The sequence below is a fragment of the Besnoitia besnoiti genome (assembly GCF_002563875.1).
Source record: "Besnoitia besnoiti strain Bb-Ger1 chromosome Unknown contig00015, whole genome shotgun sequence".
Classification (NCBI taxonomy): domain Eukaryota; phylum Apicomplexa; class Conoidasida; order Eucoccidiorida; family Sarcocystidae; genus Besnoitia; species Besnoitia besnoiti.
In genome coordinates, this window is record NW_021703917.1 from 473,591 (window position 1) to 488,532 (window position 14,942).

Below are 14,942 nucleotides of genomic sequence, written 5' to 3' on the forward strand. Positions count from 1 at the left end.
TGACATTAGGTCAATATGCCCTTTCTCTTGAGGGGTCTAGGAACCGGAGATGCTTGTCGATGTGTTAGGATCTGAACGAATCCGTCGGGAATGTTCTGCATAGCTAATCTCTGGCGTATCATAGCTCGCACGGCATGCGCACGGCGGCGCATGAGACGGTGGAGACATGAGGCTGGCTGCTTCCATGTCTGTTAATTTCCCTCACTCCCTTTTTCTCCAGCATGTTCTGAGACACCCGTACTGAAATGGTGAACTGCACAGCTTCCTTCCGCCCAGCAGACGCTGGCTCCAAAAGCATCGTCGGCTTTGTGGGAGGACTGCGCACCCTGAGCTAACAGCCACGAAAACCAAGATCTGGCGCTACTGGAGTCGCTTTGCGCTGCCTTACTGTTCCAGCCACGAGACAGGAAACGAGCAGTGAAGATGCTGGAGCTGCTGACTGACCTGAGTGCCCTCCTGAACGTCGAATACCGGACATGCATCACAGCGGACTGGACCTACATGCGGACATGCATGCTGTCGCAAAGAGGGATGTTGCAAGGCGCTGAAGATTTTCGTCCCTCCAAGGGACTGTTTTTCAAGGCCCGTCCCGATCGGATTCAAATTTTGTGGAAGGTCTTTCTCATCGATTTGGAGAGGCGCCATAGTAAATGCGTCACTGCCTTTTCGCTGTGCCGTTGGAGGTCTCGGCGGCCTCTGGCTCACGGCGTCGAGCCTGAGAATCGAGTGGTCGCGCCGACATAGCTGGGGGACATTTCTGAAAGCAGATGCATCTCTATCTCGTGACGTGTGCACTCTTTCGCCGCCTCTCTGTCGCCTTCATGCTGGATTTCCCTCCGAGCCTGCTTGTGGATTGTGCTTGCGCTCGCGCTCGGACATCAGCGCAGGGCTCGGAGACTCCGCTCAACGGCGTGCGTGAACTTTCGCGGGGACTGGATCGCCTCGATTTCACTCTTTTTTTCAAGGCGGATTAACCAAAGTGTGCCGTAGGCCACGCAGAGAGACTCTGCCTCTCGAGAAGGCTCGGCTCCAGCGTACAGGGCGCCTCGCACATGAGGCAAGTAGCTGCCGCAAACTGGCACTGAAAACGGAAAACCGTGGCGGAAGCACGAAGATTTCTTGTGTCCCGTCCTTGTGCTCCGTGCCCGAGAACCTGGCGACGAAGAGAGCGAACTCTTGCTCGTGAGGGCGCTCCACGGTGACGCCGGAGAGCTGCCGCAAGTTGCAGACACGGAGCTCGCCTCGAGGCTTTTTTCCAACTGGTCCTCTGCCTGTTTTCCGCTCCTTCGTCTGCCTTGCAACCTAGCTGCTGAAATTCGTTGGTCTCCCGTTGGATCTTTTCTTCTGCTTGATTCATGCGTGCTGCCGCTCTACGCGACCCCCTGGGGTTTCGGCTGTTTCGCCGCACAAGGCCGTTGCTTTCATCTCTCGTTTTGCGGCGCCATTGTCGTGTAGTCGCTCCGCGCGTTTATTTTCTGCCTGACCTGCTTCGCCCTGCGGGCTGCTAGAGCCCTTCCGTCTCTCTTCGCCAGGCCTGCGTCGTTCTTCCGGGCGTCTCCTCCACGCTGTTACGAGCTCTCGCTTGTTAAGACACGATGACGAACCCCATCCCGGCGTGCTCTTCGTCAGGCCTGGTTGTCCACGCAACTCTCCCAGAAATTCGCCTGGAGCGTTTTTATTGCTTCCGGACGAGTCTGCAGCGGCTGCAGTATGCAGGCTCGCAGCTACCTCCCTCCTCATCGCCTTGCCGGAACTGCGAGAAGAAACGCGTGAAATGCATATGCGAAAGTGTCGCCACCCATGTGGGACGGTACGTCCGCGACTCGCTGAGTGTCACGCTGGAGAGGCCGAAATCCGGCATTCCTCCGCGGATTCTTTGTCGCGCACATCCGCACTAGCTACCCTGCCAGGCCTGGGCGACGGCGGCCTCGCAGTCGCCGCGGTGCACAGCGGCCGCCCTGTGCGCTTTCACTTTCCTTCCCTTCGTCCCCAAGCGTTTTCCGTGAAAGGTCCGACGTGTCGCACCACCTCGTTGCACGCGCCCCCAAAGAACTCCGCGTGCCCTCCGCTCTCCCCTTCCTCCTCCTCCACCGGCGCGCTTCCTGATGCGGCTACGGGCTTTGTCGCCCGCTGCCGCCGTGTGTGTGTTGAGTTCCCGAAGACCGCTTGTCTAGATAGCCACCTGCGTCCTCGCCTGCTTCGTGGTTTGTGGAGTGCGTGGCGGATTCGGTTCCTCCGGGGGTGTGGCCTCTGCTGGCCGCGCAGCGACCCCCTGCGCGGGGCCGTCTTGCTCTTTTGATTTCCATGAACGGGGTCACACACTGGATGAGACTAGCTCCCATCGTGTCTGCTTCATCAGGACTTCCGCGTTTTCTCTCCTTGAAGCCGAGAATGTTCGTACGCGTCTCGACGAAGTCCGCCAGCGCCTGAGTTCGATTGAAATCGCCGACTGGAAGCGCCACACAACCTCGACAGACTTGATGAAACGCGTCGTGCCTACCATTCGCGAGAAGGTATGCGGAAGCAGGTTCTGGCGCTTGTGCTCCACACCGCTGCCCAGTCTGTGCGTGGATCATCGCGGCTGCGCCTTTCGCAACATTTGCTCTTGATCTCTCTCCGTGCGCCTGTGGCTCGCCGCGCAGCCGTGCGGTCGACTTCTATCTACGTACGGACTTAGCATCTGCCTGATTCCCATGCTGCATTTGCGGCGGTTCACCTGCGTGCGTGCATGCCTATTTATCCGCGTCTGTGCCCCCAGTATTTTCTCCCCGGGGGTCTATTGCTTCCCCTATTTGTCTCCAGCGCCTGTCCCTCGATTGCTGCTGCCTCGTCAATTTATCTCGTCGCTCTAGATCTCTTTTCCCCGCGACTCGGGGCTTTGGGCAGAGCCGCGCGCCAGCTAAAAAGTCTGTGTGTGGATGGTAGTCCTCCCCTGCAGGTCCTTGTCTCTCTCCCTGGCGCCTTCATCGGTCGCTCCTGTGTACCCGTCCATCGCTTTTTCACAACCGAATTCCACCGCGTCTCGGCGCCGCTTCAGCGTCTCCCTGCATTTCTCGCCGCTACTCTTCTTAGGAGTCTGCCTCGCGGTTCAGCGCAGAGCTTTGTCTCCGCGCAGCTGCCCTCTTGGCGGGCGCGCATGTCTCTCTCGGAACGCTAGGTTTCGCGCGCTGCCCTACACGCGATCCAGACTCGGGGGTGTTCGCTTCTGCTCGTCCAGGCCACGGACATGGAGTTGCCCTCCTCCATATTTGTGTCGAGTCTTTGCGGGCGTAGTGTGGGAAGCCCCGTCGCAGCCTGTGCCGCTCACTCGCCCTTCCCAGGCGCCAGTCGTTTTCGTGGCACCCGTTGCCGCCTCCGTCCGTGGACTCTGTCGCCATCGGGAGTTTGTTTGTCATTTCGCGCGTAGGTCAAGGACAGCATGGGCTTTGCGCCGGAGCTCGTGATCAACTCGTGGGCGAAGCTGTATGAGCTCCTGGTGCAGACGCCGGCGCTGCCGGCCGTGCGCGCCTCGCCGGCGGACGTCAGCGCGACGCAGGCCGGCAAAACCGTCAAAAGCGTGCATCTCTGCGAGTGTCCCGGCGGATTCATCGCAGCGACAAACCACTTTGTCAAGACGAAATCAAGTCAGTCTCTTCCAGGCCGCTCCTTGCGCGCCGTGGCGTCGCCGCACGCTTTTCCGTCTTTGTTCTCTCGGCCTACCAAGCCTTCTAGCGTCGCTACTGCTGCTGAAGTCTTCTGCTTGCCGCTCGTGGCCTTCGTTCCGCAGCGCCTCTCTCTTCAGACAGAACGAGGATTCGTGTCGCCCGCTGACGTCGCCGCAATGCTGACGCCCTCGCCCGTTGCGTGCGTGATCTCATACGGACTTTTCTCGCTGGCGCTGCTTTCGCTAAGGCCCTCGGCCTGGTGTTCCGTCTGGGTGGTCGCCTTCGCTTTCCTGCGGCCTTCTTTTTGAATGTCTGTACTTTGCTTCCGCCGCTGCGGTGTTTCGTCTGGCTTCCGGCTGCGCCGCGGCGCTGTGTCTCAGCGACTCGTGTGCAGGCCTCTTCTGCGCTGGCTGAAGGTGCAGTCATGTGTTTTTCTCTCTCACCGCTGACGCGTGTGTCCGTCGCGCCTTGCGCAGAGGACTTGCCTCGTTTCGTCGAGGGGTCTCAGGAGATGCCGTGTGCGCAGATGCAGAGACGCTCATTTCTTCTGCGTTTCGCTTCAGAAGGATCTGTCGGGCATGCATGGCGCGCCGTTTCTCTCTCGCCGTACCACGAGGGCGGGAATCCGTCCGAACTCCTCGACGACGACGTGCTGTTCAGGCAGACCGAAGAGCTCTGGATTAAAGGCTTCGACGAAACCGGGGACATTCTGAAGAAGAAAAACATCGAGTACATCTGGAATCACACCTCCCGCGAGCCGCGGACGCGCGAAAACCCACAGCCCTTCGGGCTGGTAAGGCTTGAGCGGGGGGGGGAGGAGGGAGGCGGCTCGGCGGGCGCGGGTCAGGAGCGCGGTGGGCGCCGCGGTCGACTTTGACGCATGCCGCGATAGGTGTGTAATCTCTCAGTCGTTCACCGCCAAGCATCGCAGTCTACATAATATATGCATCTATTCTTGGAACGCTCATGTGGGTCTGCGCCGTTGGTAACGCCCACAGTCTGTCACAGATCGTGGCGGCGGATCTATGCACGACCACCTGCGCTATCTGCGTCGGCGCCCAGCTCCCTGCGTGAGCGGCGACGGGCGCCGCTCGCCCTCCGCGTCTGTGCCTTTGGCCCTTGTGTCCGTGCTGCGTAGAGACTTCGCGCCTGATGGAGGTTTAGGAAGCGACGCGGAGTTTGAGTATTCATGACCAGGGTAGCTGTGACGTCTCCGCAGGCCGACTTGGTCACAGCCGACGGTTCCTTTGATGTGCAACACGCTCCCGATTTGCAAGAAGAACTGACTGCGCCGCTGGTGTTCGCGGAAGTCGTCTGTCTCCTCGGGCTGCTCAACATCAAGGGCACTGGCATCGTCAAGATGTACGGGCTCCTCTCGCACCAGTCGATCTCCCTCTTAGCCATCCTCAGCATGTGCTTCAACCACGTAAGTAGACGTGTCCAGCGCGACGGGCACTCAGGACTGCCGCTGCGGAGCCTAATGCGTGCCCTCGCGGGCGTGTTCGACTCACGTTCCTTTTCGCCTCGCGTCCGCCGAACCGAACGCCAGGAAGGATATGCTTAGTCGCTTCTCGACGCGGGCGCAGACACGAGACCATATAGACAGGCTTGCGAAGAGCGGACAGAGCTGAACGTGCGGAATGGCGACGCGGTGGGAGGCAGTGCCACTGGGGCTGGGCTGCAAAGGAAGAGAGAGCCCGGCCGTCAGCTCTGTGCTCGCTGCGAGTATATGTCTGGGCACATGCCTTCAGGCGTGCCCTTACATACACAAACGCGCCGCATACATGCATACACACCCAACTACGTGTATACATACACGCACACGGACGTACATGCATATATACATACGCGCAGATTTTGGTCGCGCATGGGGACAGCCGTTGACTCGCTTGTTTCCGTTCTCCTCTCGACTAGGTTGTTTTGGCAAAGCCGTCCATGAGTAGGCCAGGGAACTCCGAGCTGTACGCCGTTTGCTTGGAATTTGTTGGGATTCGATCTTCCTTCCTCTCCGTTCTGTCGCGCCTGGTTGATACGGCGCACGACGTCTTGGGGAAACAGGGAAAAGCTTTGATTCCTAAAGAATGGATTCCTGAGGTAAGCCAGCCGCGCGCGCGCCTTTCGTCGCTGTTGAGACCAGCTCTCTCAGGTGCCTTCTGCATGCGTCTCTGCGCCTCTGGCTGCGTTTCCTCGCCGCAGAGGGTCGGCATGCGTCGGCGACTCGGCCGTCGAGATCTCCCTCGACCTGTACGTGCAGAGGCATATCTTGCGTACGCCTCGCCTTCCACTTCGCTGTGTCTGTCTAGCCATATGTGTGTGCTTTCGCGCCTTCCCCTTGTCTCCTCGTGTCCCCCCCTCCCGCCGCCCGTCCCCCTGGGCACCGAAGGGTGTCGGATTTCCCACTGCGGTCGTTTTCACGCTGTCGTTGTGCTCGCTGACTCAGGAGTTCCTCCGCGAATGCTTCGAGGCTGCGAGCTTCTTCGCGTCACAGCAGATCCAGCAGATCGACAGAAACCTCAGGTAGGGACCAGCCGATCTCACGAGCAAACGAGGGACGAGTGCGGGACAACGGGCCTTGACGCGCCGCGCACGGAACTGGGTGAGCGAGATCTGAGACGCAAGGAGCAGAGGGGAGGGAGGCAAACGAACGCCGACGCGGGAAAAGGCGGGGGTTTGGAGGGAAGGATCGCGAGGGGGGGCGTCAGCGAAGGTGCGAGTTCGTTCCCGTCCTGTTTCTGATGTATTTATCTACAGCCTTTTTCACCACCTTGACAAAGCGGCTCTGCAGGCTTGCTACCAAAAACAGAGAGAGAGGGCGAACGACTTTATTCGCAGACTCCACATCGAGTGAGTGAACAAATACCGCCGACTCTGTCTAACGGCACCGAGAGAAAGACGAAATCAGTCACTCGAGTCGCACTGCCTTGTTTTTGTGCGAGGCATGAAGTGCACTTTGGAGGCTTCTTCTGCTTTCTTATCGTCAAATGCTTTTTCCTCGGACCTCGCATCGCGTTGGCGGCCATCCTGATTGGCTTCAGTGCTCGCCTCTCACAAGGCGGGGTGCGCGTGTTTGTGTCCTCGACATGTGGATGCCCCGCGTGTGCCCAAACCTCCGCTATTCGCCTTCCACACGCTGTCACCCGTAGCGTATGCACCTTGCAGGATGGCGGCGTCCTCTCCTGTCGTGCTTTGTTTGGTTTTTAAATGTCGTAAATTCGTCATTCCGTCAACTGCGCTCTTGCCACTGGCTCGAGTTCGCGACCTCTCTCGGATCTTGGCGCCACACATTTTTCTCGCTCCGGCGTATTCCGCGCTCTGCTTGCGAATCCTCTCTCGCAGTTGTGCTTTGCTTCCCCAGCCTGTGCGCGGCGTGTTCGTGGGCGTTTGGAGCAGGATCTGCGCCTCAGAGCTTCTGTCTCTCACCTGCGCGTGGCTCAGATCGTTGCTGTACTGCGTTGTCCGCCAGGCCAATAAATTTCGCCGATCGCATCGTCAAAGACGTCCACTTCATCACCTCGTGGGCGAAAAACCCCTTCACAAACTCAACGCGACGCGCCACCAGGTAGCGTTCCCCTCTGAGGTTCATCTGCCTCATACGCACCTTCGCCGTCCGCTGCAGCGTGCCCCCTCCCGTGTCGCTCCTCGCACGCATCTGTTGTTTGTGCGACGGCGCCCGCCAGGGCTCCGCGACCGCGGCAGGAGGGGCGTACGCTCCTTCGCTGCAGCCAGACGTGTCTCGGGACTTTTTGAGTGCACATATTCATGCGCTGTTCCCCCTCGCTGTCGAGGGATAAATTTGTCTCTGCGAGAGCGGGTGGAAGCTGCTAAGACGATTTGCGTGGCACCGGGCACGTAGACTACGCCTGAGCACCTGCGGCAGACGTTTCCGTGAGGCGCACAAGCAAGCACAAGGAATCTGCCGAGAAATCTGAGCGCCGACTACTGCACTGGATACATGTAAATATATGTAGACATGCTCGCATGCACATCTAGTAATATATATATATATATATGTATATCAGTCTGCCCGTTGCGACTTCACGCTCTCTGTGCTCCACCGTTTGCGTGGAGGCGGGTTCGATGCCTTCCACAGGTCGGTACTCGTCGCCGCTTGTTTTGTTCGTCGTCTCTTGTTCTCCAGGCGCCGGGTTCAAGGCACTCTGGAGGACCGAGAGCGGTTTCACGAGCTTTTCGAGGGCCTCCAGGACTGCCGCAGACGCCAGTGGGAAGCCGCGGCGCAGGGCGAGGCCCCCGCCGACCGGCACGAAGAGCCAGAGAGAGGCGCCGGAAGCGGGCGAGAGAGCACAGGAAGAAGAATTCCTCTAATCAAGCCGGGCGCCGCAGTCGAGATCGTCTGCCGCTTCGTGGAGGCGAGGCAACGACAGGCAGAACGAGGTAAGCACCACCGAAAGAGAACTCCCTCCGGTTTCCGGGTTGTGCGCGTCAGCGCCCTGGAACTGCATATGATTCTCCGGGATCTTTGCGATTTGCTTTTCCGCCCCCTACGTTTGGGTGGCGCGACATCGCGCTGTCGTTATCTGTCAAGACGCGCCTGCGTCTCTTTTTGTCTCGTCTCGCTGTGCGTGCAGATGGCGTGGCTCCTGAGGAGCCGGCGTCGCTCGCGGAGTTCCTCGAAATTCTACCTGTCTTGGGTAAGGCCTTCCGTTTTCCAAGCCTTGCTTTTCTTGCCCGCGATCCTTAAGTCAACTGTAAAGACACTCTAACGGGCCCCAGAGCACCGGAGTGGCTGCACGCCGAAACCTGGAGAGGAGAGCGCGGCCTTCGCGGCCGCGGCAGCGTTGTGCCGAGGGAGGCAGTAGATCTGTGTCTAGGATTTAGGGTTTGAGCCACGTGCAAGCGCGGAATCGGTTAACTTTTGATAAACGTGAAATTTAGTTCTGACGTGAAAGAGTCGTGGATCAGGACGCCGACGCGACGCTCCAGAGCCGAACACGAGGCAGAGAGCGAGGCCCGGCGGCGGAACTAGCCTGCGAAGAAAACAAGAGCAGCCTGTAAAAGACGTAAGGACGCATTCGTGCACCTGGTGTTCTCTGCGGTCTCTCGTCGTTTCCGCGGAGAGGGCGCGCACACGTGAACGCCACGCACGAACTCAGCCCGCCGCACTCCTTTGTTTTCATTTTAAAAAAGCGTTTCAGACCACTGTGTTGTCAGTCGCCTGCCTGGTACCGCCTCTGCCTTTGCTTTCCAGGGCAAGGCGGCTCTCTCCACGACGAGCAAGACGCGGAGGAGGCACGTGGAACTCCGACCGCGATGGTAGGGCTTCTGCGCCAGCGCCTGCGCAGGCTTCTAGCATTGTTTGATGCGCTCGTCTGCACATAGAGCTCCTGCTGCGACCATCTCTCGTGTTGCATCGCTATGCACAGAGGTGGCGCCTCCGTTCGATGCTTGTGAGAGACACCCCTGTGGCTACCTATCTCGGTGCGCGCGAAGGATGTGCGTTTTTTATCGAGCATGCATGCCTCTGATCTGCGCCTTTCTCGACGACGCACGCAGTCTGAGTGTCTCCCTTGTTTCTCAGCAAACGCCAAAGCGCGCGCCGCTGTGGGCGAATCTTTTCGGGCGCCAGTTGAAGCCGCGGGCGTCGGCAAGCGCGCGGCCGCAGGCGGCGGAGCGCCACGGGAGCGATTTGTTGTCCTTCTTCGCAGATATTTCGGGCCAAGGCGCCGCGAACGACAAAGGGACTCCTTCCGCGGCGGAGGGCAGCGACGAAGAAGACGAGAAAGAAGACCCCGCCGAGCGCGAACAGCGCGAAGAATGGGTAAAAGAGCTCGGCGAAGGCCTGGCGCGGAAGGACTACCTGAGACCTCGGAACGTGTGGATCACACCCGCCATCGCCATTCGTAAGCGTGCGAAACCACACAGACGGTGACACGCCCTCTCGTCACGCCGGCTCTCGTGCGCGCTCGCCGAACTCCCTAAACAGTCCTCTGCTGTGAATATATCATCATGCAGCTCTTCTTAGGCTGACGTAAGCGTGTCCGAGGGGGGGTTTAGGTAGTCCACGCCTCCATCCACAAGCATATCCATACACATATATCTATATATGTTCGTAGACATATGTATATGTATGGGCGTATGACTTGTATAGATGATGGAGGTGCGCGACACCAGCAGTGAGCAGTAGCAGAGCGTGCCCAGGAGCATATGAAAAAAATGCGGCTAGGGCGGCGTGTTATTCTTCCTGCTTGTCTAACAGGAAGATGCCGACGCGATAAATACAAGGACGCGCAACTTCGTGCATGCGGATGGAAACCCGCCCGCACAGGGCATTTCATATATATATATATATATATACATCTGTAATTTTTCTCTTGTCGGTTCCGGCTTTGCGTTATCGCGCTGGGTATGAAGGCGCTCTCTCCTTTCCGCCGGCTTGGCGTTGTGTTTTTCCCAGGTCCCTACGCTGTCCGGCTCTCCCGCTTCGCAGATGACCAGCTCATGGCCTTGCTGATGGAGAAGCGCCTTCGTCTACCTTTCATCGTGCCATGTGAGTGAATTTGGCCGCTCTCGCGTGTGAAGGTGATTCACAAGAGGGTCGTCACATAGATACGTTTCGTTTACACGCGTCCGCGGCTTTTTTTGCACATGATTCGACGCGTGCCTCCTCCACTGTCGTCGGCATGCAGCACTCGAGCGCTCCCCTGTAGCGCGGGCTTCCCGTGGAGCGGCCAGAAGCGTCTTTTTCGAACTTCGTGTGCTTTGAGAAGAGCGAGCTCGCTCGGGGTCTGTGCAGCTGATTCGCCTCGACCAGGCGCCTTCCTGAGTTATCTTTTCGCACGCTACGTGCCTCTCCGCCTGCGGCCTTGCTGCAGATTTGCCGGCGGACTACTTGGCGACGGAGGCAGGCGCGGCGTCTTCTGTGCCGTCGCCCCTCGCGCTGCCGGGCAGCTCCACCGCGGATCTCGCGCTCGCGCTGCTGCAGCTGGTTCCCAGGCCGAGGGCGACTTTGCGCAGCGAGCCGGGGAAAGCAGCGGAGCCCGGAAAAGCAGCGGAGCCCGGACGCGACCAGCACCTGGCGCCGTGGAGAGAGGCTGTTGAGCAGCGCTACCGCGCGGGCTACTTGGAGTTGACCTTGGGGCGCGAGACGGCGGAGAGAAACGGATCTACGACGGGCGCCGCAGCAAACGCGGGCGCCGAGCGGCGCCCAGGCGTCCTCGGAGATCTCTTCCAGCGCGCCGGGGTCCGCGTCCCGGGAGTCCAGCTGGACAACGGCGGACGCGCAGGAGGGGAAGAGGCCGCGGCGCGAGAGTCGCAGCGCGCGCCCGACGAGGAGTCCATCCACTCGGCGTCCTTCTTGGATGATTTCCGCGAGCTGGCATATGGCGGAGAGGCCGCTAGGAGGAGCGCAAGCGACGCGCCACACGCGGACGCGACCGACGAGGACGGAGCCTGGCGTCTCAACTTGTTAGCCGAATGCGAGAAAGGCACCAAGAGTGCACAGCTGCTGCAGGTATGTCGACCCTTAGCCTGCGGCTCTTCCACTTCCGTCGCGAAGTCTGGGGCACAGTCCCTGCATTCAGCTTACCCGTTTTCGTGTGCCTGCTGGACTGATGCCATAACCCGATAGTTGCCTCCCTGTGGGTCTCCTCGCTTGCACAGCTGCAGAGCGGAGCCTCAGACAGGCTCTCCGATCTCCTGCATCCAACGTCATCCACAGAGTTTTGTATACATGCATATCTGTGTAGGCAGCATGCGACCCAAGATCCATTTTTGTCCACTTTTAGTGGCAGGCGTGCCCGGGGCCTACATGGAGACGGTCCCTTCCTTGCTCGTGCGCGCCAGCTCGCATGCAAACAAATATGCAGACATTTATATTTATATAGGTGTAGATATGTGAATGTGTAGGCGTGTTTGGTGCCAACATCTCAGTCGCGGGCCGTTTCGGTTTCAGCGTCGCTGCGGTCTGCGGTCTTCTCGTGTGGATGCGCGCCTCAGAAATTCGAGTCGCTCTGCCTGAAGGCTCAGCGCCGGCGCGACGGGAGTCCCTGCGCATGTGGCCTCGTCTACGCCGACGTCACTGGTCAGGCTCGCAGCTCGGCGCCGGCGGCGCAGCTGCGTTTTCTTCTGTCCTCTCCTTCCGCTTCGGCGTCTGAAACTTCTTTCTTCGAAACGCCTCCGGACGCGGTCGCGGACAGCGAGTTCGCTGAATTGGCGGAGGCAGAGATGGTCAGCAAAGTCCTCCTAGTCGGGGCGCTTCTCGAAGTAAGTTTGAGGGCGCGACTCCCCAGCTCTTGAGCTCCAGCCGAATCTCTCTTATCCAAGTTCTCTTGTGCTTTTCATGACCATCATGTTAAGTGCATTAGCAGAGCATAGTTAATATGATAACTATTGTGGATATAGAACCAATTGAACACCATGTATTAATATAACAAAGATAATCAGGGTAATCAGGTATCCTTCTTGGCCGTCTATAGGCCACCTCGCTTAACAGTGCGTCGCCTAGGAACGTTCCCTCCACCTTTCTCGTGTTGTGTTTTCGGTTTCCGGACAAAGTAGATCTGCGTGGGCGCCGCGCCGTCTGGCCTCACAGTATCGGTGCTCGTGCTTCGTGCAACGCTCAGTTGCCGGTGCGCGGGCATCAAGAGGGTGTTTCTGCATCTTTGTATGCGCAATCCGCTGTTCACATTACTAATCTACAGTACGATTTTATTTTTGTTACGTGGCGACCGGTGTGTCCAAGACAAGGTGTCTACATCTGCGTGCACGCGGGTGGGACTGGCTGAGGGTCGCAGGTTGTGCATGCGGACTCTGCGGGTTTTTCTCTCCTTTTTGTTTTCCAGGCCTTGAACGCACTGGAGGCGAACGGCGACCTGGTGCTGCGGCTCCACTCGTCTTACACGCGCTTCACAGCGACGCTGCTGCTTCCGCTCGCCTCTGCGTTCTCGAACGCCTCGCTCTTCGCGCCTGACTCGATGCCCTCGTGGCGGAATGAGCGACTCTTCCTCGGGCACGCCCTCCGCCCTGCAGAGGCGGCGCTCGCCAGGCGGCTCCTCGCGGGCGTTTGGGACGCGCTAGTCGACCTGCGCCAGAAACAGCCTAGCAGGCGAGAATGCGCGAGACAAGGCCTGGAAGACGCTTCCATCTGGACTCTTTCGCAGTGCCTCAGCGCCAAACTCTTCACAGGGCCGCCTGCAGTCTAGTGAGTCTGCGGGCGCAAGCCGCGCTCGAGATGGATGTCTGGGGAGTTACCGCGAGTTTGTCAAACAAAAACGCCATTGCGCGCGCTCGGTGCTCTCGAGAGGCGTGTCTCCCTCGCCTGGAATCGTGTGTGCCGGAACTTCCGGATGGACTGCTGAAAAACTCAGCTGAAAATGGTGATCGACGCGTCTCGCTGACCTCTTCGACGGAGGCGAGGGGGCGGCTGTGCCGGACTGCTGCTGGTTGGTGTGCGTGTGGAATTCCGTGGTCGAGCCTCAGTGGCATCGGTTTATGCGGGTGTTTCGCTTTTTTGTCGTTTTTCCTTCTTGCTCGCGCGTAGGCCTTCACTCACGCATCGCCCGAGTCCGTTATCTGCGCTGCTTCCGCGGGTTTCCATTCAATGGCTCACCTGGGCTTTTCCAGCTTTGCTTGCTCTACCTACAGCTGGCTGTGCCGATGGAATGATGCTTTCCTTCGCCGGCAAATCCGAGACGCGGACCGCCGCCTTTCCTTGCTCACTCTCGCCGCGCGCGAGCTTTCTCTTTCTCCGTCGCCGCGGGAAAGTCTCGCTGCGGAGGCCGCGACCGACGACGGCGCGCAGCCGGGCAAGCGACAGCGTGGAGAGGAGGAGAGTCGAGCGAAGAAGATGCTGAAGACTGCGGAGGAGCATGACGCTTTGCGGCGCGAAGAAGACGTCTCGTCCGCAGAGACGGAAAGTCTCGAGATCGTGGAGGGCGGGCGCGCGGCTCCTAGCACGCGGGAGGCCGTTGCGGCGGCACTTCTGCTTCACGAGAGGAAGGAGAAGCGAGAAAAAATAGTCGTGCGGTTTCTGGAGAAACTCGGCGTAGCGGGTAGGGACAAACTTCAGATAGAGGCTGGAATCGCATTCAACAAGAGTCCGCCACTGTCGTTAAAAGGTTTTTCGGGTTGCGCGCTCGCCAGGCACTGCCTCGGGGGGTGGAGATCGGTCCTCTCAGTTTAGATCCCACGTTCTCTTTTTGGCTTTTTCTCTTGATTGCAACTTGCCTTGTAGGGCGTCTGCGCGCAACGCTTCAGGTCGCCCTCTCTCGTTTCCGCGCTCTCTCTCTCTGTGCGCACATCGTGGTAGCGTCCGTCACCGATGTCTTTGCGCCTCTCGAGAGTGTTTTGGGTGAAGTTTTTTTTCGCCTCTTCGTGTCGGGTCTCTGCTTCCACGTGTGTGTCTCTCTGCGCAGTGTCTTTCGCTCTGTCCCCCCACTTCTCGTTAGTTTTTCTCGCGCGCGAGGCCTTTTCTGCATGCGTGGCGCGCGCTGCTTTCCGCAGAGCTCCTCCTCCCCGAGGCCTCGCCCTACCGCCGCTTTGTTGCCCGGAAGGCGAAGACCCGCGCAGAGACAGAGGCGCAGGCGGAGGCGGAAGGACCACTCAGCGAGAAGGCGCCCGCCGCAGGAGGCGAAAAAGCTCTGCCAGTCAGCGACGCGGAGTCGGGCTTAACTCGGCGGCGAGCAGACAGAGATCCCGCGTGGGGCGGACTGACCTTTTTTTCGCTCGAACAGATCTGCAAGTCAGCCGTCGGCTTCGGCATCCAGCCGTCCGATCAAGAGGCACTCTGGCGCGAGGAGGCGAGCTAGCGGAGCTCTTGGGCGCGACGAGGCGAGCTAGCGGAGCTCGCGTGCTTCGGGGGCCTCGAGGTGCTTGGGACGCAGCGGGGAGGCGGGAGGCGCGTTTTGAGCGCGCGGCGTCTCTCTGCCGGCTTCAGGCGCAACAGAGGGTTGCGGCGAGATGGAGTGCCGCAAAGAAGGCAGGCCGCCTAGGGATGCCCCTGCTCTCTCTTTGTATTAATGATAATGTATTTGGTAATGGACTTTTCATCTTAACTGGCATACATTTCAGCCATGTTATTGTTGGAGCTATCCCTATATTCTTCACTCAAAGTATCTACAGTTCTTTAGTTACTTGCACGCCGACAAGCTCTATAAAGCTAAGCAAATTTCTAAAGGCACGTTATGAGAGATCTTTACAGAGCCATTCACCAGTTTATATCTACATTCTCCAGGCAAAGCACGTGGTATTCTGTTCTAATTCCCCGTGGTAAACACAGTCAACGAATGGCGGAAGGAGCATTCATATGTTTTGCGGTGTCTTAGGAGAGATACTCTAGATTTA

At 59.0% G+C, this 14,942-nt stretch overlaps 1 protein-coding gene across 1 annotated transcript; it reads left to right on the forward strand.

Annotated features, from left to right (window-relative positions):
• Positions 1-1,595: 1,595 nt before the first annotated feature.
• On the forward strand, positions 1,596-14,407 carry BESB_027760 (ribosomal RNA large subunit methyltransferase J protein; the record flags this gene model as incomplete). The annotated part of the gene is made up of 19 exons (XM_029361450.1): positions 1,596-1,810; positions 2,360-2,513; positions 3,407-3,623; positions 4,208-4,437; positions 4,864-5,070; positions 5,559-5,738; positions 6,085-6,161; positions 6,396-6,488; positions 7,108-7,203; positions 7,783-8,036; positions 8,231-8,293; positions 8,851-8,915; positions 9,181-9,502; positions 10,057-10,149; positions 10,475-11,112; positions 11,628-11,864; positions 12,443-12,801; positions 13,245-13,651; positions 14,103-14,407. The coding sequence occupies 19 exons, from the start codon at positions 1,596-1,598 to the stop codon at positions 14,405-14,407; spliced, it is 4,212 nt and encodes a 1,403-aa protein (XP_029215350.1).
• Between the last annotated feature and the right edge of the window lie 535 nt (positions 14,408-14,942).